The 23,632-nt window shown below is 43.7% G+C and overlaps 1 protein-coding gene across 4 annotated transcripts in view; it reads right to left on the bottom strand.

The window, feature by feature from the left end:
• Positions 1-3,108: 3,108 nt before the first annotated feature.
• The window catches only part of DSTYK (dual serine/threonine and tyrosine protein kinase), a 61,829-nt gene continuing 41,305 nt past the window's right edge, over positions 3,109-23,632 (bottom strand). For 2 of the 4 annotated variants that reach the window (XM_032644324.1, XM_032644340.1), the window contains 10 exons: positions 23,127-23,359; positions 22,424-22,507; positions 21,592-21,768; positions 20,838-20,967; positions 20,306-20,462; positions 19,742-19,874; positions 17,726-17,839; positions 6,993-7,107; positions 4,408-4,542; positions 3,109-3,852 (listed from right to left, as the gene is read on the bottom strand). In XM_032644324.1, coding sequence (XP_032500215.1) covers positions 3,665-3,852; positions 4,408-4,542; positions 6,993-7,107; positions 17,726-17,839; positions 19,742-19,874; positions 20,306-20,462; positions 20,838-20,967; positions 21,592-21,768; positions 22,424-22,507; positions 23,127-23,359 — 1,466 coding nt within the window. In that variant the 3' untranslated portion in view covers positions 3,109-3,664. Of the gene's footprint in view, positions 3,853-4,407; positions 4,543-6,992; positions 7,108-12,946; positions 13,869-17,725; positions 17,840-19,741; positions 19,875-20,305; positions 20,463-20,837; positions 20,968-21,591; positions 21,769-22,423; positions 22,508-23,126; positions 23,360-23,632 lie in introns of those variants that run through there. The other 2 variants (XM_032644333.1, XM_032644348.1) reach the window with 2 other exon arrangements.

The raw sequence follows: 23,632 nt of genomic DNA, 5'->3' as shown, positions 1-23,632 counted from the left end.
CTGAACTTTATAGTAGGAGAATATACGGTATATGCATAAAGATGGGATATATTTAGCTGTGAAGGATGGCTGGAGTTAGTGGAGAGTTTCACAAGTGTAACAGGCTTATCTACGTTAGATGACTATTGGGTAGGGGAGGCTGAGAACCAGAGATTCAACCTTAGCTTTTTCTTTAAGACTTAATCACAAACACATCAACTGTTTAAGGTGTGCTGCCATCTCCTGGTCAAACTTGTGTTGCAGTCAGATCACAAGCAGTTACAGCAAAAAGTGAAGCAGCTTTGAGTATGATGTGATTTAATCCAAAACAAAACAAACACGCACACCCTCTGGGAGAAGGCATGCTGCGTGCTGACTGACAGTCCCTGGTGGCTACAGAGAGTGCTGCTGTGCTGGTAGAGGCCTATGATGGTGTCCATCAGGCACTGCCGAGCAAGCAAATCTGAAGAGCAGGCTGAGGCTAAAAAGAAAATTCAAATATTCCAAATGCAGATAGGCCCATATATGGATTCTATGCCCAGATTCTCTCACAGTATAATGAGGAGTAGATAGGCTTGTGCACAAGTTCAGAATGTTGCAAGTTCGTGCTGAAAAGAGGCTGGCGGAAAGGGTGTGAACCCAGGAGAGGCTCTGAAAAATAAATTGCTATCACTCCACTTTGCCCCCATCTTCACTCTCCTGCCTCCCATTCCCGGGCCTTACCCTCTGGTAGTGGTCATGTCAAGTGCCCAGAGACCGAGAGCAATCCATGGGGGAGAGTAACATGTTCCATCAATCTCCAAGGCAAACTAAAAGACCTCTAGGGTCCCAGTGGAAATGGAATGGAATAGAGAGCATTCTGCAGACACAGTGAGGTTAAGGGAAAACAGAAGCCAAACAGATATAAACCTAAAACGTTAATGTGATCTTTATTATACAGCACATCTGGTGTTTGTGCACCCCAGAAGTATACACAACACTCTATAAAACCAAACCCAGCCATTCAAAATTACACTAAATGAAGACTTAACCCATAGTTGCATCTCTTAAAAATATACACAATTAACACTGTCCCGCTGTAACAATATCATGGAAAGAGACAGGGAGCACAAGGAGGGAGAGAGTGTAAGAACTGAAGTTTGTGCCAAAGTAATTTTCTCTTGTTATTGCACTTTTATTCTACACACTTAGTATATTACACTTTTATTTAACACTGTAATAATAAACATTAGTCCTTTGAAACAAACAAAAACATGACATAAAGACAAAAGACAACAAGCTGTCCAGACCAATTTCCTTTCCAGCCCTCTGAGTAAGGTGTCCCCCGAGTGTCAGGTGTTCACACACAGTCTCTTCAGTCAGCTCTGTGGACTGGATGTTAACAAAGCAGATAAAGTTAAAAATAAAACCCTTTTCAGAACAGTAGTGTACTTAAAACCCCCCAAGGGAGTTTGCCATACAGGTTTCTCAAGTTGACTCCCTCCTAACCCACTTAAACATCACACTAGCCCTAACCCACCCCACCCCCATATTTAGAAGGATAAACCCTCTTTTTTTTTCTTTTAAAGAAAAAGTGGGTTATTTGATCCAGCAAATCCAAAAATCAAGCTTTGAAAACTCAAAGAAAGCAACTACTCTTTCGGCAATGGACTCTTCGAGGGCCATTTATTCCACTCTGATGCAGTATGAACTTAGGAGGTTCCCTGACTAGTCAGATGGAATACCATGCATGCCTTCTCTCCAAAGCAAGGCCAGAGGAAGTCTGTTCCCCAAAGTGCTGTTACAATCACCAATCCCTTTTGGCTTCTCAGTGCTAAATACTAAGCCAAAAAATAAAGTGTCATTCAGTGCAGTTATCACTTTGCAGCCCTGCTACCCTAAACCACTTTGCTGATCAGGAAAAAACTTTGTCAACACCTCTTTGGCAGCTCAAGTGAAAATGCAAAAAAAAAAACGCATTGGAGAGCTGACAGGTACTGCTTGAGAGTTCTACCAGTCCCCTGTTTCTATCCGTGGTAGTAATATATCCCTCCCTTCACTCTTTCCTTGAATTTTAGTGTTAAAAATTAGGAGAAGCTGCTGCCTAGGCTCTGTCCCCTTGAAACTGATGGAGTCACAAATGACTTCTTTGGTCTGGGAAGAACCAGCACAGTCCTCCTTCCCAGAGAAGTGAAAGGCTTTTGCTCCATCAATGAGTCACTCTGCAGAGGATCCAGGGAACTAGGGCATGCCTGTGGAAACCTCACCCCAACGTGCATTCCGCAACGCCCCCAGACTGACCTTGCCGCTGGCTCCCTAGGCACTAAGGCAGCTACTCTGGAGCCCCAGGCTCCACCGCGTCTTCTGATTGCTCTGCAGGAAGGTCTGTCACTCAATTCTGAAGCAACAGAAGCGACCAGACCTCAAGCACGTTAAAAATGGCCAGGTAATCATTTTCAGGCTGGGGTAAATTGCCCTAATTAAGTTGGTAAGAAGGATGGAACACAGTAAGGGTAACTCTTGCATCCCATCCTTCTTCCTCCCCCTGCCACAATCTCACCTCACCACGTGGGAGCACAGACAACCAAAGCTAGGAGGTAAAATCTTCAGGACTTTGGCCTTGTTGAGCCCTCTACAGCCCGAGTGCTGCCAGGCCTCTTTGAATATCTAGTGTCTTCCCAAGTAATATACAAATACAGTACATTTCATGGCATTGCATCACTTAAATAATGGATGCCAAGCAACAGAAGAACCCCAAATTAGCAGACACTGTTATTCAACAAAAGCAAAGTATACACACGTGTTATACATATGTATTCCTGTACTCAGCCTGCTGAGTGTTTAAATAACACTTCCAAATATCTACATGTGGACTCTGGCTGGCCTGCACCTTTTCTCAGAATACTTTTTAAAAAATGAACTGCAGGGGCTTCCCTGGTGGCGCAGTGGTTGAGAGTCCGCCTGCCGATGCAGGGGACACGGGTTCGTGCCCCGGTCTGGGAAGATCCCACATGCCGCGGAGCGGCTGGGCCCATGAGCCATGGCCGCTGAGCCTGCGCGTCCGGAGCCTGTCCTCCGCAACGGGAGAGGCCACAACAGTGAGAGGCCCGCGTAACGCATAAAAAAAAAAAAAAAAAAAAAAAAAATGAACTGCAACCACTCATCTCCTTACTAAGCGTTAGCCCCTCCCTTGCTTCTCCCTACTCAGGCAAAATATGTGCGCAATCTGCTCGAAAACTGGTATCTGAGAGCAGCAGACTAAGCCACGGGGGATAAACTGAAAAGGGACTCTGGGTGGAGAAAAACCTAACCTCCCATGTGTAAACGGAGCTACGAACTAAGACTTCCAAAGAATGTTAGGAATGTGGGCTCCACTATGGGAGCACAGAGTCCTGATTATGGCTGGAGTTAAAAGACAGTCTGGAAAAGGGAACTAGGTAAGACTTTTCTTGAAATTTCATACAGAAGAGATTTATACTGACTTTTTGGCTAAAGAAACAGCTTGGGCATCAGTGAACTGCTGGATATGCTCACAGCCATCCAACTCTTCCCTATCCAGGAGTCATCTCTGCCTGGCAAGGTCTCAAGTTGCCCCGCAAGCATCAGTCCCCTTGGGAGCTCTCTGTAATGAATGTCAAATTCTTCCCATAGCCAAAAGGTGAGGGGAAGGAAAGAAAGAAAGAGCGAAAGAGAAAGGTCTCTGCTTTCAAGTAGAATCATCGAGGCCTCTGTTTGGCCTCTCAGAATGTGACTTGCATAGCCGGTCCATGATGCCCCGGAGCATGGGCTGGACAATGCCCAAGAGAGGTCTCTGCGAGGGGTCACCATCCCAGCAGGCTTCCATCAGCTGCCAGCACTCCTCGTCAAACACAGGGAGGCGTTCCGGACGGGCCCCTAGAGAGAGGAGCATGGAAATAAGACACGAGGCGGCGAGAAGGGAACCGACACAATGAAGAGGCTCTGTCCCCTTGAAACCGATGGAGTCACAAATGACTTCTTTGGTCTGGGAAGAACCAGCACAGTCCTCCTTCCCAGAGAAGTGGAAGGCTTTTGCTCCATCAGTGAGCCACTCTCTGCAGAGGATCCAGGGAACTAGGGCCCCAGTTGGGGCTCAGGATGCCACACAATGCAGTGAGCTTTGGCTTCAGCTGCAGATATCTAGGTTAGAACCTAACAGTAACTGTGATGAAAAACTGGAATACGCTGGCATGGGATGTTGAAGAATTAGAAATTTTAAAGATAAAAACCTGTCTGAGAGTTCAGAACCACGCTGCCTGGAAGCAGAGGTTTGACTTAAATGTCCTTTCTGGATTCCATGATGGTTTAAATGTGTATGCGGTCCTGCTGTGGAGTGGCCAGAGAGGAGGACAGGAGGCCGCTGCGGCAGTGCCTGGTCTCAGTCTGCTGTCTTCTGGGGAATCAGGGCAAAGCAAGGCTCGTGGTTCTTACCTCTCCGCACATTGTTCCAGAGATGGTCTTTGCTGGCACACCTCTCAAATGCCTCAGGGAGCTTGACAGAGCCTGAGCAGATATACCAGAAAAGAATGCCAAAAGCGTAGACATCCACAGAATTATCATACTTCCCTACAGCAAGAAAGGGTGACAAGTAGTGAGCCAGGGAGGGAATCAACAGCATCACCACTAACATGCATCTGCAGAGGCCTTTACACATGCTTTCCTAAAGCCTTTAATGCCCATCATCTCTTACAACAACCCTGTTAGGCAGGACACATTTATAATGCCCATTTTATAGTACGAAAAACTATGGCACTGGGAGGGCTAAAGATTAAAAGAGCCAAGACTAGAGCTTGACAAAGGGGAAGGAAAATAGGCCTTTTATTTTATTTTATTTATTTTATATTTCACTGATAGTCATTATATTTTGTATTTGATTGTTGTTTGTGTGAAGTACTTTTTTTATTTTTAAAATAAATCAATTTATTTATTCTTTCATTCATTCATTTTTGGCTGTGTCGGGTCTTGGTTGCTGCACACGGGTCCTCTCCAGTTGCAGCGAGCAGGGGCCACTCTTCGCTGCGGTGCACGGGCTTCTCATTGCGGGGGTTCCTCCTGTCACGGAGCACCGGCTCCAGGCACGCGGGCATCAGTAGCTGCAGCACTCGGGCTCAGTAGTTGTGGCTCACAGGCTCTAGAGCACAGGCTCAGTAGTTGTGGCTCACGGGCTTAGTTGCTCTGTGGCATGTGGGATCTTCCCGGACCAGGGATTGAACCCGTGTCCCCTGCATTGGCAGGCGGATTCTTAACCACTGTGCCACCAGGGAAGTCCGGGCCTTCATTTTAATGGGACAATCAAAAAGATTAATCCTGAAGTCATGTTAGGGAAATAAAGTTGGGAAATACAGGTGGGTAGATAGGTTGCAACCATAACATAAAGATTTTTAAAGTCGGACAGAAGAGTCTGGATTTGATGGGCAGCAGGAGTCATTTATCCTTTAGAGCAGGAGGTGACATGAAGAAAATATTTTAGAAAGATTATTTTTACAGCAGTAGGATGAACTGCAGTAGAAATAATCAAATGAATTTAAATATGAAGTAGCCAAGATAAAATAATAAAAGTGGGAATAGAAATTTTTTTAAAAGTCAAGGAAAGAAAAATGATGACTGTCTATTTCTTTTCAATGTGCGTAGGACTACAGCTATCCAACTAACTCCTAATCCTTATATGTATCCCTCAGTGAAGGGTTGGGGGAAGACTTGTGGCTAATGAGAGAAATCCAAATATTATAAATTGCTAATTTTAAGTCTTACCAATACTAACAAGTGACCTGCCATTCCCTTTCCACCTTCCCTGGCGATGACCCAACAACCTTCCTCGTCCATTCAGGCTCAAAACCTTGGAGTCATCTTTTAGTCATTCATTTCTGTTCATCACCCATATCAAGTTAATTACAAAATCTTGCCCATCCTTCCTCTGAATTGATCTCAAATCTGTAACATTTTTTGTTTCAGCACTACTACCAACTTAATCCTAGGTCTGGTCTCCACTACTGGTCTCCCTACGTGGCTCTTGCCACTCAATCTGCCTTACCTACTGCTACTAAACATTTCCATGAACATCTCTTTTCATCCCTCACCTGTTCAAAAGCCCAATAGCTCCTTACTTCTTTCACATCAAGCCTTCACTCCACTGCATAAATTTCAAGCTCAAATATATCTTACGTCCAACTTGTTTGCTATTACTTCCCGAACTGATTTCTTTCCTGTCATGCTTATTTCTAATCGGCAATTTTGCTCCTATTTCCTCTCCCCCAGCCTCCAGAATTTTCTCTCCTACCTAACATGGTTGGACTCTAGAGACAGAAAGACCTAAATTCCAACCCCAGCCTCATTATTTCTAGCTCAGTGTTTTGGGGTGGGTTTCTTCATCAATCTGGCCTCAACTTAATCCATGACATGGACATAAAAATGCATCAATATCACCACAGAATTGGCATGAGGATTAAATGGAACAAAATATATGATATAACATACCCACAGTGCCTAGCTCAAAGAATATATTAATAAGTATATTGACTTCCCTTCCCACCTACCAAATTTTCCAGATCTCATTCAGTTTCTATCCAGAATTTCACCTCTACCACAAAACCATCTGAACACCAACATTATGTAGCACTTAGTCACATGTTGTCTTATACTGCTTCTTAATTATTTTACCTCTCAATATATCTCTGTCAACTGTAAGTTCTTTAATGATAGAGGACAACTCTTATTATACAGGAGTTATTCAATCAATACTTTAGGATTAAATAATTGGTTGACTATGGCAATGATGGCACTAATAGCCCAGAGAGACATCCAAAACAACAGTTGGTGACTCCCACTTACACTTTTCTTTCTTGCCCCTTTACCTCTTCACTTGTCCCCCTACTTGTCTTAGGTTTCCCCTGTGCTGGTTTCTCCCCTGCCTGTACCAGAACTGCCAGCAGTACTTGTGGATACTACTTAGCCCAAAGGGTAGCACTTGGTTAAAACACGGAGCCCTGCCCAAACCCACTCCCTGCCCTCCAGCTTACCTGTGAAAAGTTCAGGGGCCATATGAATTGGTGTCCCCACAATGCTGCCTGACATCATGGCCTCTGGCTTGCAGAATCCTAAGTCAGTGATCTTGGCACGGTTCTGCTTGTCCAACTGCCAACAAAGCAGGGTGAGAGTCATCCTATGCCTAGTCCTGCACGTAGCGCTCAGCTGCATACCCAAGCTCAAAAGTAGGCATCTACCTCACAGCAGTACTTAATCAACTCTGCCTCTATTCTCCCTGTCTCTAGATTCACTCCCATTACTGTCTTCTCCCCGTACTGTAAACAACCTGATGGCAAGGACTGCCTTTTTCATCTTTGTACCCCCAGCACTTAGCATAGTGCCTAGCACATATCAGGAGCTTAGCAAATCTTGGAAGAATGAATAAATGAAGGGCACTGAGGAAAGTATTATTAGTTCCTGATTATTCTCCTCTGACCTCCAGAACCCAGGGCAGGAAGTTGCTAAATAAGAAGGTTGAGGTCCTCTAGTCAGCTGAGGAGGGTTTTTTAATTCCCTCTAGTTTCCTTTCCTGAGGTCCAAGACAATAAATCTGTCCCAGGTGAATGGATAAAGAAGATGTATATATATATATATATATATATATATATATATATATATATATATATATATATATATATGTATATGTATATATCTATACAATGGAATACTACTCAGCCATAAAAAAGAATGAAATAGTACAGTAACATGGATGGAACTAGAGATTATCAAAAGAAGTGAAGTGAGTCAGACAGAAAAAGACAAATATGTGGTATCAATTTTATGTGGAATCTAAAATATGACACAAATGAACTTATTTACAAAACAGAAGCAGACTCACAGATACAGAAAACAAACTTATGGTTACCAAAGGGGAAAGGGGGTAGGGGAGGGACAAATTAGGAGTTTGGGATTAGCATATACCAACTTCTATATATAAAACAGATAAACAACAAGATCCTATTGTATAACACGGGGAACTACATTCAATATCTTGTAATAACATAAAATGGAAAAGAATATGAAAAGGAATATATATGTAGAACTGAATCATTTTGCTGTACACCAGAAACTAACATATTATAAATCAACTATACTTCAATAAAAATAAAAATTAAAAAAAAAATCTGTCTCATTTGGCTATTGACAAGCCTCTTAGGTTTCAGCCTAGAATTTTAGGAAGATACTTCCCTCCCCCCAAAACTGCTATCATCTTTATATATCATTTTTTTTTTTAAACATCTTTATTGGGGTATAATTGCTTTACAATGGTGTGTTAGTTTCCGCTTTATAACAAAGTGAATCAGCTATACATATACATATGTTCCCATATGTCTTCCCTCTTGCGTCTCCCTCCCTCCCACTCTCCCCATCCCACCCTTCCAGGCTGTCACAAAGCACCGAGCTAATATCCCTGTGCCTTGCGGCTGCTTCCCCCCAGCTATCTACCTTACTACGTTTGTTAGTGTGTATATGTCCATGACTCTCTCTCACCCTGTCAAAACTCACCCTTCCCCCTCCCCATATCCTCAAGTCCGTTCTCCAGTAGGTCTGCGTCTTTATTCCTGTCTTACCCCTAGGTTCTTCATGACATTTTTTTCCCTTAAATTCCATACATATATGTTAGCATACGGTATTTGTCCTTTTCTTTCTGACTTACTTCACTCTGTATGACAGACTCTAGGTCTATCCATCTCATTACAAATAGCTCAATTTCATTTCTTTTTAAGGCTGAGTAATATTCCATTGTGTATATGTGCCACATCTTCTTTATCCATTCATCCGATGATGGGCGCTTAGGTTGTTTCCATCTCCGGGCTATTGTAAATAGAGCTGCAATGAACATTTTGGTACATGACTCTTTTTGAATTTTGGTTTTCTCAGGGTATATGCCCAGTAGTGGGATTGCTGGGTCATATGGTAATTCTATTTGTAGTTTTTTAAGGAACCTCCATACTATTCTCCATAGTGGCTGAACCATTTCACATTCCCACCAGCAGTGCAAGAGTGTCCCCTTTTCTCCACACCCTCTCCAGCATTTATTGTTTCTAGATTTTTTGATGATGGCCATTCTGACTGGTGTGAGATGATATCTCATTGTAGTTTTGATTTGCATTTCTCTAATGATTAATGATGTTGAGCATTCTTTCATGTGTTTGTTGGCAGTCTGTATATCTTCTTTGGAGAAATGTCTATTTAGGTCTTCTGCCCATTTTTGGATGGGGTTGTTTGTTTTTTTGTTATTGAGCTGCATGAGCTGCTTATAAATTTTGGAGATTAATCCTTTGTCAGTTGCTTCATTTGCAAATGTTTTCTCCCATTCTGAGGGTTGTCTTTTGGTCTTGTTTATGGTTTCCTTTGCTGTGCAAAAGCTTTGAAGTTTCATTAGGTCCCATTTGTTTATTTTTGTTTTTATTTCCATTACTCTAGGAGGTGGGTCAGAAAGGATCTTGCTGTGATTTATGTCATAGAGTGTTCTTCCTATGTTTTCTTCTAAGAGTTTGATAGTTTCTGGCCTTACATTTAGGTCTTTAATCCATTTTGAGCTTATTTTTGTGTATGGTGTTAGGGAGTGATCTAATCTCATACTTTTACATGTACCTGTCCAGTTTTCCCAGCACCATTTATTGAAGAGGCTGTCCTTTCTCCACTGTACATTCCTGCCTCCTTTATCAAAGATAAGGTGTCCATATGTGCGTGGGTTTATCTCTGGGCTTTCTATCCTGTTCCACTGATCTATCTTTCTGTTTTTGTGCCAGTACCATACTGTCTTGATTACTGTTGCTTTGTAGTATAGTCTGAAGTCAGGGAGCCTGATTCCTCCGGCTCCATTTTTCGTTCTCAAGATTGCTTTCGCTATTCGGGGTCTTTTGTGTTTCCATACAAATTGCGAAATTTTTTGTTCTAGTTCTGTGAAAAATGCCAGTGGTAGTTTGATAGGGATTGCATTGAATCTGTAGATTGCTTTGGGTAGTAGAGTCATTTTCACAATGTTGATTCTTCCCATCCAAGAACATGGTATATCTCTCCATCTATTTGTATCATCTTTAATTTCTTTCATCCGTGTCTTATAATTTTCTGCATACAGGTCTTTCGTATCCTTAGGTAGGTTTATTCCTAGATATTTTATTCTTTTTGTTGCAATGGTAAATGGGAGTGTTTTCTTGATTTCACTTTCAGATTTTTCATCATTAGTATATAGGAATGCCAGAGATTTCTGTGCATTAATTTTGTATCCTGCTACTTTACCAAATTCATTGATTAGCTCTAGTAGTTTTCTGGTAGCATCTTTAGGATTCTCTATGTATAGTATCATGTCATCTGCAAACAGTGACAGCTTTACTTCTTCTTTTCCGATTGGGATTCCTTTTATTTCCTTTTCTTCTCTGATTGCTGTGGCTAAAACTTCCAAAACTATGTTGAATAAGAGTGGTGAGAGTGGGCAACCTTGTCTTGTTCCTGATCTTAGTGGAAATGCTTTCAGTTTTTCACCATTGAGGATGATGTTTGCTGTGGGCTTGTCATATATGGCCTTTATTATGTTGAGGAAAGTTCCCTCTATGCCTACTTTCTGGAGGGTTTTTATCATAAATGGGTGTTGAATTTTGTTGAAAGCTTTCTCTGCATCTATTGAGATGATCATATGGTTTTTCTCCTTCAATTTGTTAATATGGTTTATCACATTGATAGATTTGCGTATATTGAAGAATCCTTGCATTCCTGGAATAAACCCCACTTGATCATGGTGTATGATCCTTTTAATGTGCCGTTGGATTCTGTTTGCTAGTATTTTGTTGAGGATTTTTGCATCTATGTTCATCAGTGATATTGGCCTGTAGTTTTCTTTCTTCGTGACATCCTTGTCTGGTTTTGGTATCAAGGTGATGGTGGCCTCGTAGAAGGAATTTGGGAGTGTTCCTCCCTCTGCTATATTTTGGAAGAGTTCGAGAAGGATAGGTGTTAGCGCTTCTCTAAACGTTTGATAGAATTCACCTGTGAAGCCATCTGGTCCTGGGCTTTTGTTTGTTGGAAGGTTTTTAATCACAGTTTCAATTTCAGTGCTTGTGATTGGTCTGTTCATATTTTCTATTTCTTCCTGATTCAGTCTTGGCAGGTTGTGCATTTCTAAGAATTTGTCCATTTCTTCCAGATTGTCCATTTTATTGGCATAGAGTTGCTTGTAGTAATCTCTCATGATTTTTTTTATTTCTGCAGTGTCAGTTGTTACTTCTCCTTTTTCATTTCTAATTCTATTGATTTGAGTCTTCTCCCTTTTTTTCTTGATGAGTCTGGCTAGCGGTTTATCTATTTTGTTTATCTTCTCAAAGAACCAGCTTTTAGTTTTATTGATCTTTGCTATCGTCTCCTTCATTTCTTTTTCATTTATTTCTGATCTGATTTTTATGATTTCTTTCCTTCTGCTAGCTTTGGGGTTTTTTTGTTCTTCTTTCTCTAATTGCTTGAGGTGCAAGGTTAGGTTGTTTATTCGAGATGTTTCCTGCTTCTTAAGGTGGGCTTGTATTGCTATAAACTTCCCCCTTAGAACTGCTTTTGCTGCATCCCATAGGTTTTGGGTCGTTGTGTCTCCATTGTCATTTGTTTCTAGGTATTTTTTTATTTCCTCTTTGATTTCTTCAGTGATCACTTCATTATTAAGTAGTGTATTGTTTAGCCTCCATGTGTTTGTATTTTTTACAGATCTTTTCCTGTAATTGATATCTAGTCTCATGGCGTTGTGGTCAGAAAAGATACTTGATACAATTTCAGTTTTCTTAAATTTACCAAGGCTTGATTTGTGACCCAAGATATGATCTATCCTGGAGAATGTTCCATGAGCACTTGAGAAAAATGTGTATTCTGTTGTTTTTGGATGGAGTGTCCTATAAATATCAATTAAGTCCATCTTGTTTAATGTATCATTTAAAGCTTGTGTTTCCTTATTTATTTTCATTTTGGATGATCTGTCCATGGGTGAAAGTGGGGTGTTAAAGTCCCCTACTATGAATGTGTTACTGTTGATCTCCCCTTTTATGGTTGTTAGTATTTGCCTTATGTATTGAGGTGCTCCTATGTTGGGTGCATAAATATTTACAATTGTTATATCTTCTTCTTGGATCGATCCCTTGATCATTATGTAGTGTCCTTCTTTGTCCCTTTTAATAGTCCTTATTTTAAAGTCTATTTTGTCTGATATGAGAATTGCTACTCCATCTTTCTTTTTATTTCCATTTGCATGGAATATCTTTTTCCATCCCCTTACTTTCAGTCTGTATGTGTCTCTAGGTCTGAAGTGGGTCTCTTGTAGACAGCATATATAAGGGTCTTGTTTTTGTATCCATTCAGCCAATCTGTGTCTTTTGGTGGGAGCATTTAGTCCATTTACATTTAAGGTAATTATCGATATGTATGTTCCTATTTCCATTTTCTATATTGTTTTGGGCTCGCTACTATAGGTCGTTTCCTTCTCTTGTGTTTCGTGTCTAGAGAAGTTCCTTTAGCATTTGTTGTAAAGCTGGTTTGGTGGTGCTGAACTCTCTCAGCTTTTGCTTGTCTGTAAAGGTTTTAATTTCTCCATCAAATGTGAATGAGATCCTTGCTGGGTAGAGTAGTCTTGGTTGCAGGCTTTTCTCCTTCATCACTTTCAGTATGTCCTGCCACTCCCTTCTGGCTTGTAGGGTTTCTGCTGAGAGATCAGCTGTTAACCTTATGGGGATTCCCTTGTGTGTTATTTGTTGTTTTTCCCTTGCGGCTTTTAATATGCTTTCTTTGTATTTAATTTTTGACAGTTTGATTAATATGTGTCTTGGCGTGTTTCTCCTTGTATTTATCCTGTATGGGACTCTCTGTGCTTCCTGGACTTGATTAACTATTTCCTTTCCCATATTAGGGAAGTTTTCAACTATAATCTCTTCAAATATTTTCTCAGTCCCTTTCTTTCTTTCTTCTTCTTCTGGAACCCCTATAATTCGAATGTTGGTGCGTTTCATGTTGTCCCAGAGGTCTCTGAGACTGTCCTCAGTTCTTTTCATTCTTTTTTCTTTATTCTGCTCTGCAGTAGTTATTTCCACTACTTTATCTTCCAGGTCACTTATCCGTTCTTCTGCCTCAGTTATTCTGCTATTGATCCTATCTAGAGTGGTTTTAATTTCATTTATTGCATTGTTCATCGTTGCTTGTTTCATCTTTAGTTCTTGTAGGTCCTTGTTAACTGTTTCTTGCATTTTGTCCATTCTACTTCCAAGATTTCGGATCATCCTTACTATCATTATTCTGAATTCTTTTTCAGGTAGATTGCCTATTTCCTCTTCATTTGTTAGGTCTGGTGGGTTTTTATCTTGCTCCTTCATCTGCTGTGTGTTTTTCTGTCTTCTCATTTTGCTTATCTTACTGTGTGTAGGGTCTCCTTTTTGCAGGCTGCACTTTCGTAGTTCCCGTTGTTTTTGATGTCTGTCTCCAGTGGCTAAGGTTGTTTCAGTGGGTTGTGTAGGCTTCCTGGTGGAGGGAACTAGTGCCTGTGTTGTGCTGGATGAGGCTGGATCTTGTCTCTCTAGTGGGCAGGTTCACGTCTGGTGGCGTGTTTTGGGGTGTCTGTGGCCTTATTATGATTTTAGGCAGCCTCTCTGCTAATGGGTGGTGTTGTGTTCCTGTTTTGCTAGTTGTTTGGCATAGGTTGTCCAGCACTGTGGCTTGCTGGTCGTTGAGTGAAGCTGGGTGCTGGTGTTAAGATGGAGGTCTCTGGGAGATTTCCACCGTTTAATATTATGTGGAGCTGGGAGGTCTCTTGTTGACCAGTGTCCTGAAGTTGGCTCTCCTACCTCAGAGGCAGAGCCCTGACTCTTGGCTGGAGCACCAAGAGCCTTTCATCCACACGGCTCAGAATAAAAGGGAGAAAAAGTAGAATTAGTAGAAGTATGAGTAAAGAAAGAAGGAAAGGAGGAAAGGAAGGAAGAAAGAAAGAAGCAAAGAAGGAAAGAAAGGAGGGAGGGAGGGAGGGAGGGAGGGAGGAAGGAAGGAAGGAGGGAAAGAAGGAAAAAAGACAGAAAGATGATACAGTAAAAATAAAATAAAGTATAATATAGTTATTGAATTAAAAAAAATTTAGAAAAAAAATTAAAAAGGGACGGATAGAACCTTAGGACAAATGTTGGAAGCAAAGCTATACAGAGAAAATCTTACACAGAAGCATACACATACACCTTCACAAAAAAGAGGTAAAGGGGGAAATATCATAAATCCTGCTCCCAGAGACCACCTCCTCAATTTGGGGTGATTCGTTGTCTAAAGGAGGGAAGGAAGGAAGGAAAGAAAGAAAGAACGAAGGTAAAGTATAATAAAGTTATTACAATTAAACTTAATTATTAAGAAAAAGAATTTTTTAAAAAAATCATGGACGGATAGAGCCCTAGGACAAATGGTGGAAGCAAGAGTATACAGACAAGATCTCACACAGAAGCATACACGTACACATTCACAAAAAGAGGAAAAGGGAAAAAAATCATAGATCTCGCTCCTAAATTCCCCCTCTTCAATTTGGGATCATTCCTTGTCTATTCAGGTATTCCACAGATGCAGGGTATATCAAGTTGATTGTGGAGCTTTAATCCGCTGCTTCTGTGGCTGCTGGGAGAGATTTCCCTTTCTCTTCTTTGTTCTCACAGCTCACAGGAGCTCAGCTTTGGATTTGGCCCTGCCTCTGCGTGTAGGTCGCTGGAGGGCGTCTGTTTTTTCGCTCAGACAGGACGGGGTTAAAGGAGCAGCTGATTCGGGGCCTCCGGCTCACTCAGGCCGGGGGTTGGGGGATGGGGGAAGGAGGGGCACTGCGTGCGGGGCGGGCCTGCGGCGGCAGAGGCAACGTGACGTTGCGGCAGAGGCCGGCGTGACGTTGCACCAGCCTGAGGCCCGCCGTGCGTTGTCCCGGGGAAGTTGTCCCTGGATCCCGGGAACCTGGCAGTGGCGGGCTGCACAGGCTCCGTGGAAGAGGGGTGTGGAGAGTGACCTGTGCTCGCACACAGGCCCCTTGGTGGCGGCAGCAGCAGCCTTAGCGTCTCCCGCCCGGCTCTGGGGTCCGCGGTTTTAGCCGCGGCTCGCGCCCGTCTCTGGGGTTTGCGCTTTCAGCCGCGGCTCGCGCCCGTCTCTGGGGTTCGCGCTTTTAGCCGCGGCTCGCGCCCGTCTCTGGAGATCCTTTAAGCAGCGCTCTTAAACCCCTCTCCTCGTGCACCAGGAAACAAAGAGGGAAGAAAAAGTCTCTTGCCTCTTCGGCAGGTGCAGGCTTTTCCCAGAACTCCCTCCCGGCTAGTCGTGGTGCACCAACCCCTTCAGGCTATGTTCAAGCCGCCAACCCCAGTCCTCTCCCTGAGCTCCGTCCAAAACCAAAACCCGAGCCTCAGCTCGCAGCCCCGCCCGCCCCGGCGGGTGAGCAGACAAGCCTCTCGGGTTGGTGAGTGCTGGTCGGCACCGATCGTCTGTGCAGGAATCTCCCCGCTTTGCCCTCCGCACCCGTCGCTGTGCACTACTCCGCGGTCCCGAAACTCCCCCCTCCGCCTCCCGCAGTCTCCGCCCGCGGAGGGGCTTCCTAGTGTGTGGAAACTTTTCCTCCTTCACAGCTCCCTCCCACTGGTGCAGGTGCTGTCCTTATTCTTTTGTCTCTGTTTTTTCTTTTGCCCTACCCAGGTACGTGGGGAGTTTCTTGCCTTTTGGGAGGTCTGAGGTCTTCTGCCAGCCTTCAGTAGGAGTTCTGTAGGAGTTGTTCCACGTGTGGATGTATTTCTGGTGTATCCGTGGGGAGGAAGGTGATCTCCGCGTCTTACTCTTCCGCCATCTTCAAGGTCCCCCGCTATGTGCTCTTTTATATATATTGGGCCTAAAAGTTTCACTTTAGTGTGATCAGTTCCTTGCTCAGTGAAAAGCTGCTGGGTTCTCCTTGGATTCTGGGATTCTCAGGACATCAGATCAAGCAACTGAGAGGTCCATCCAGGGGTAAATTCCACAGATGGTTTCTTCTTTCTCTGGGATCAATGTTCTAACATCTGGGTTAATCAGATCATGCAGACTTGGTTAATTAAAAGCAGAAAACAGCTGGGCACGTTACTCACGGCCCAGACGCACCATGACCAGTCCGTTCTTAAGAAACAGCTTCTGGACAGACCAGCTCCAAAAAGCGTGTGGCGTCTGAGTGCGGATAAGGCAGGCGCAAAGCGGGCCGTAGTTTGGACCTTGGGGCCAAGTCTGCACTTTTCTGAGTTCCTTTTACTTTTCCGTAAGTTTTGAAATTGCATTTACCCGGCGGGAGAAGGTGTAGCGTGGCAACCGCACACAGCTGAAAAAAATATATACGTTTGCACTCACAAACTCCCCAGATTCTTCACAAACAGGGGTGGAAGAGAAAACTTAGGACGTCCAAGTTCAGCATTAATACGAATGACTCGCCAGCAAATATTCCGTACACTTCCCTCGGGTCGTTTATTCTCCGAGAAACCTATATATCATTTTTTAAAATAAATTTATTTATTTATTTATTTTTTGGCTGTGTTGGGTCTTCATTGCTGCAAGCGGGCTTTCTCTAGTTGCGGCGAGCGGGGGCTACTCTTCGTTATGGTGCGTGGGCTTCTCATTGTGGTGGCTTCTCTTGTTTCGGGGCACGGGCTCTAGGCGCGCGGACTTCAGTAGTTGTGGCACGTGGGCTCAGTAGTTGTGGCTCACAGGCTTAGTTGCTCCATGGCATGTGGGATCTTCCCAGACCAGGGCTCGAACCTGTGTCCCCTGCATTGGCAGGCGGATTCTCAACCACTGCGCCACCAGGGAAGCCCTCTTTATATATCATTTAAGTGTTGCCAGAGACACTTCAGTGATAATCCAATATATTTTCAAAAGGAGTATGTCAAAAGATTCTTTATAACTTAGATAACAGGACTGGTAGGTTCATGACTATCTTACCTTTTAAGGTGTATTTACCCATCTCAGTCCTCATCCAGCACCTCAAACCCTAAGCAATAACAAGACCTGGAATCCTCAAAAATATCAATGTCACAAAAGCAAAAAAAAGGCAGGACTATTCTAGACTAAGAGGCTAAAGAAACATGACAAAATGCACTGTATGATCCTTGGATTGGATCTTGGGCCAAACAAACAAACAGACCATATTTGGGATAGTTGAACGTATTTGGGACAACTGGAAAATGTTAATATAGACTGTATTAACTAATAATATTGTATCAATTTAAACTTCTTGGGTGTGAATAATGGCATTTTAATTAAGTGGAAGAATGTCCTTTTCCTTAGAAGATACAAGCTGAAGTATATAGGAGTAAAGTTTTATCTGCAAGTTACTCTCATATAGTTCAGTAAAAGATGTGTGTGTGTGTGTGTGTGTGTGTGTGTGTGTGTGTGTGTGTGAAGAAAGAGAGAGAGAGAAACAAAGAGAGACTACAATAGGAAAGAGTATATGAATCTGGGTGAACAGTATGTGGGTCTTCATTGTACCACTCTTTTAGCTTTTCTGTGAGTTTAAATTTTCTCAACAGTGTTGGAAGAAAAAGTCTTAAGCAATATAAGCTAGGCCTAGGATGCAAGTCCTCCCTAAGCTTCAAGTCCAAGATGCCATCCATCCACTCTGCTGTTAACTGGCCACAGTCCTTTCCTGTGACCGAATTTACATGCATGTGTACCTCCCTCCAAAGGTCACTTACACATAGAGACAGGGAGTTATCTTGGGGAAACAGCTCTTACTTACCAACACATTTTTCAGTTTGATATCACGGTGGACAAGTCCCTGGCTGTGCAGGAAGCGGATTCCTTCCACCACATCTAGGGCTATCTGCAAACGGGTCTCCAGGGTCAGCCCAGCCTTGGGGAGACAAAAGGGTTTACCTGTCACTAAGAAGACAACTCCTCAATCCAACTTGCTTATACCAACGAAGAGTTCCTTCTGTGAGATACTGAAAGACTGACCACACTAGGGTACACAAGGACAGAAAAGTGGATGAGAATAAGGGAAGAAGAAGGCAGTCAGGAGAGGGAAATAAAGGAAAAGCAAGGAAGGGCAAGCCATAAAGGCCAGGTCAGATCCCTTGGAGGCAGCACTTAGGCCAGCCGGATGATCCCCAAATGTGACTAGGAGAGCCACAACCAAACGCCTGAAGGCATGAGTGTATCTCTAACCCTGAACAAACTTAGAACTGCCGTAGAGGCTCAAAGTGAGTATTTCTAGGACTCTCAGGCAGATTTACTTCCATTGCTTTGTAGGACTGGTTAGCCTTTGGTTTTATGGATTCAAATACCAAAGTCACCCATCTTACTTCTACCAAGCCTCCAATTTAGGGTCTCTTGAATTCTGGAGAATGTTATATCACTCATCCAAAAGCCCATATATGGTTCTCTAACCCACTTATGGAAGAGCATCACATGGTGCTTAGCTTAACTGCCCTGAAATGAAGAAGGAAAGCCACTTGCAGAGTCATTTTATTCACCGTATTGATTTCTCATGGCTCCTGCAAGCATTTCTGAGGATTCTTCTGTCTTATTCCATATAAACTGGTACAAGAGGCACCTGTGAGAAGGGACCTACCAGATACTCTGGGGTTAGCTTTTCCAGCTCCAATGTAGAGGACAAACAAAAGAAACCTCTCTATTTCCCTGCTGGTGGCTGTTTTAGATGAGGGGAACTCAACATCCAACTGAGGGTATTTCACCGTCATTCAAAATCTTCCACTTCTCACTGTCTACGGCAGAATTTGAATGCTATGGAACTTTTAACGTTTTTGGTCTTCTATAATTTGTTCCCAACATTTCTTTGCATATTATCTCCCCTCTATTCCCCAAATGAACCAGCTCCTCCAACACAGTCAGTGTCCTTCAAATGTTCTGGGCACTAAGCTATTCCTTCCCCCGGTATGACCTCTTCTTTCCATCTGCCCAACTTTTACCCATCAGGGTTCATTTATCCAACTCAAATGCCACCTGTTCATGAAATATTCACTGACTACAATTATTTTATTTTAAAAAATTTTTTTGGAATTTATTTTTGGCTGTGTTGGGTCTTCATTGCTACGTGCGGGCTTTCTCTAGTTGTGGTGAGCAGGGGCTACTCTTCATTGTGGTGCGCGGGCTTCTCATCGCGCTGGCTTCTCCTGTTGCAGAGCACGGGCTCTAGGCACGCGGGCTTCAGTAGTTGCAGCACACGGGCTCAGTGGTTGTGGCGTGGGGGTTAGTTGCTCCGCGGAATGTGGGATCTTCCCAGACTAGGGATCAAATCCGTGTCCCCTGCACTGACAGGCGGATTCTTAACCATTGCACCACCAGGGAAGTCTCTACAATTCTTTTAAAAGCCCCTGGCCAATTATACTTTTTCACATCCCCTTATGTTGCTTAATACAGGGCCTTGTACAAAGTAGTCACTAATAAATATTTGTTGACAATAAAAACTAGCTTAATTCACTGAGGACGAAAAAAGAGAAAGAATAGCAGAGTTATAGAAAGCTTTTCTGCTCTTCTGTGTAGTCTAGATTTTTACACTACCACGAGAGGTAAAAGTGGTGAACTGCAGTATTCTGGATATAAACTTGGCAAAAAAACATGTTCTGAGACATTTTTAAGGTTTTTTGGAAATGAAGGTAATAAAGCTTGATTACTCCAACATTGTCTTATGAGAGCTAGAGGCTCTGAATAAAGAAGAAAGGAGGAAAGGCCAGAAAGGAACCTGTGGATCTGGCTGCCAGCTGGACCTCACTCCCTCCTTGCCCTGCCTCACCTTCAGCCCACTGTAGAGGTCCCGGTGCAGCCGCTCCATAATGAGCAGCACAGCGATGCTGGAGCCACCACCATAGTTGTAGTCGATGACGGAACCGTGCAGATCCACCAATCGCTCATGCTTCGGCAGAGACCTGGTGAGGAGTGGAAAGGTCTGGGCTAGAGCTAACCTTGCATAGCATGTCACTACGGTGGAAGAAATAACCCTGAGACCGTGCATAGTCCAGGCCCAGAGGTAATAGCCCTCAGTACAGCGAGAGGGCAAAGAGAATGGCCTCTCTAACGAGGACAGAGAATTATGGAATCTAAAAACTGACAGGCCTTAAGGACTAAAGAAGAAAGTCAAATGGAAGGATGGGTCTGAGAAATTAGGATGGTGGGGAAAGGGCAGGTAGAGGCAGGAAAGGCCTTGAAGAGAGCACATTTCTGGGCCAGACACTGGAATACTGGTCTACAACATTTTGAGACATAGGTTTACTATAGCTCTTGGTACAAAATTTATACCAGGCTTCTAAGCTTCTTCTCTGGATCGTTCCCCACGAAGATGAATGAGACCAGAACCCACCTCATGTAGTGGAACTCCAAAGCTAGGTCATTCCAGTGCTTCTCGTCTGGAGGGACAACTGACTTGAGGGCACAAGGGAAGTGTCCCCCCCAGTTGTCACACAGGTACACCACACCATACTGGCCCCGGCCCAGTTCCTGTCCCAGTTTAGGTTTACCTATAAGGTACAGAGACAGAGGTAAGGCAGGAAGGATGGGAACTTGCTGGGCAACCTCCCTAAGATTCTTAGACGTGGACCTGCCTAGAAGCAGGAAGTCATAATTATGCCAGGGGAAGAAATGTGGATGTTTTCTAAACCAGTAGTAACCTAACTGGTTTAATTTGAATAAACTTTGGTTGTGTTATTTGAACTATATAAATAGCAGGACCAAACAGACTTCATCAGAAATTCAAAAATACATCAATGGGCGTTTAGGCAGCCTCACAGGGAAGCAGCTTTAGACACTGGGGTTCTCCAGGGTTGGACATGAGGATGTCAGGTATCCAGAACCTTCCTCCTCCAATTTACTAGGGAAAAAATATAAGGACTCACGATGCAGCAAGACATCCTGTAAAGAACGGCTTTCCAGCGAAAGGCGGGCCAGGCGGGGAGCATGATCTTTCCGAACCTTCAGCCATAGATCTTCAGTTTTCTCCAACCGGCCTGAGTGGCCAGCTTCCAGCTGGGAAGGAAAAAGAAGAAAGAAATATGACTTATCAGGTCCCCAGCTTTGGCTTCCTCACCTATTATATGGGGATAAGAATATCTACCTCATGAGGATACCTGTGAGAATTAAATAAGGTATATGTAACATAGCTCAGAGATTGGCGGACCGTGAGCATTCATTAAGTAATACTTTTTCTTCCTGGATGCATAATCACATCTACCCACCCTCCCCTCCACACACATGTACACATGCACACGCGCACACCCCAAAGGGATAAGCAGATGTCACATAACTGCAAACTACTATGGAAGTTGGAATGGCATCCCTTTCTGTCACTCATCCCTAAAATACTATATAAACTCATATGAAATTCCTACCCCTCGATTTTCATTCCTCACTCAGTGAAGTGGGGAGACATTAATTGAGTTCCCTCCATTCTCTCTAGAGTTACAGAAATATCCACATGAAAAAGTTACTGATGAAACAGCCTGTAACTTAGTATTATCCTTTAACAGAATAGAAAGGAAATATACCGATGACTTTTTAAAAATTATGTAGACAGCAGGAGACGAAACATTCCACAGTGGATGAGGTGCCCCTCCGATTGATCCAGCTGTACGTCCTCTCCTATATACCCACCTGCCGCAAGGAGGCTGCAAAGGCCTCATGGGAGCTGTTGAGCCGAGTCCGGAATTGGCTGCAAATGCTCTTGGCCAGCTTGGAGGCACTGAGGCTCTCGATGGCTTCCTGGGCCACCTTTCTCTTCCACTCTAGTGTGATGGCAGGTGGGCTCACCCATGTGATGCGCTGGATGATCTGTCAGGATGAGGACAGTGAGAACACTGAGGGATGGGAGACGGGGACCACTAGGAAGAACCAACACCCCTCCCTCTCTGGGTTACCCACTCGTTAGGCCAGGATCTTAAGATAAGAGCTGTATGAAGTCCAGCACTCCTCTCCGATTCCATCTACCTCAAAATCGGGGCTCAGCCCAATGGAAAGCATCAAAGAACACTAGGCCTAGTCTGCGTGCTCACAAATCAATACATTACACTCAATACTGGGGGTGCCTGATAAATCCCTTTCTAAACGCAGCAAGTAACTCTACGGAAGAGTCAGATGGAACATCAGAAAGGAAACCGTACTCATGGCCTCTGGCAACAAAGGTTCTGAGAAAACACTTAGGTTGGGAAAAAGAAATATGAAGCTAGTGAAGCAGGGTTTTATGGCTCCATAAAATATCATTTAGACACATCACTTTTAAGAGTTAAAGGGGGCACTGTCAATAATTATTTCAGAACAGGCATAAACCAGGATTCTCCCAGGCAGGCAAACCACGACAAATGGCCACCTGCCCTGACAGACATCAGTTTGTTTAGGACAGACACCCTAGACATCAGTTTCTGTTGGAGCGACCAGACTCACCTAAGCCAACTAGGGGCTGAAAAACACTTCCCTAAACAACCTCTACCTGTTTGATTTGCTCCCACAGCATCCTTGTAACTGAGGACCCTGAGTGAAATGTGACTTCAACATGATAGGCAGCATTTAAGATCTGAAAGAGAGTACACAAACGAAAGTCAATATTCCCTGAGTAGAGTGGCTAATTAAAAATGCAATAAATGGGGCTTCCCTGGTGGCGCAGTGGTTGAGAGTCCGCCTGGTGATGCAGGGGACACAGGTTCTTGCCCCGGTGTGGGAAGATCCCACATGCCGCGGAGCAGCTGGGCCCGTGAGCCATGGCCGCTGAGCCTGCACGTCCGGAGCCTGTGCTCCGCAACGGGAGAGGCCACAGCAGTGAGAGGCCCGCATACCGCAAAAAAAAAAAAAAAAGCAATAAATGATATTTATTTCAAGAACATGGTGCAGTTTCAAGGTTCCCAAATCTACCCCTCAGTGTATGTGCAGAGTCAATGCAGGCTGATCATCTATCTGGTGACTATTTGGGCTCCTTTACTTCATATTCATCTTCTTGCTCATTGACTTAACTGCAATTTGACAGTTCACAAGCACCTCCCACGGACAGTGGTCATGAGATAGGAAAAGAAAATAGAATTCAAACTGGACTGGCAAAAAATTGAAAGGGAAATTCTTGACTAACTTGAAGCTGGGTTCGTGGGTGGATTCTGTTTCATGTGTTATCTGTGACACGCTCTTAACTACCCTTTGAGTACCTGTTTGAGATAATTACTGGTGATGTGAACCGAGACATCCTGAGACTTCTCCAGGCTCTGCAGACACCGTTCCAGCGTTCCGACGAAGCTCTCACGTAGGTAATCCACAGAGCTGATCAGCTTGTTAGCCACTGCTTGATTAAGCCGGGAGATGATGAGTTCCTGGATCTGTCGGATGCAGCATTTGATCTCTCTGGTGCCCACTGGTTCTCCATTCTCAGGGACAATGACATCTATGGAGGCAGAGCAAAAAGCTAGTTGACTGTGAGGGGAAGGGGCAGGCACACTGAATAAAGGCAGCTCCCAAGTCAGACCCAAGGAGCTACCACGAACAACAGCTACTAAACGCATATGGTTGAAAAACTGACTCTCAGTGTGACCATGGGCCATGCAATCCTCAACTACTTAAGGCATCTAAGAATTGTGAGAAGGAGCAACTGTGTACAGAATGAACCTATTGATTTTGTCAGCTCTTATATCACATTTATAGAAGAGGAGAAAAAACA

This window comes from Phocoena sinus, chromosome 1, assembly GCF_008692025.1.
Source record: "Phocoena sinus isolate mPhoSin1 chromosome 1, mPhoSin1.pri, whole genome shotgun sequence".
In the NCBI taxonomy this organism is placed as follows: domain Eukaryota; kingdom Metazoa; phylum Chordata; class Mammalia; order Artiodactyla; family Phocoenidae; genus Phocoena; species Phocoena sinus.
Note: the sequence above shows the minus strand (reverse complement) of the source record. Positions and strands in the feature narration are given on the sequence as shown.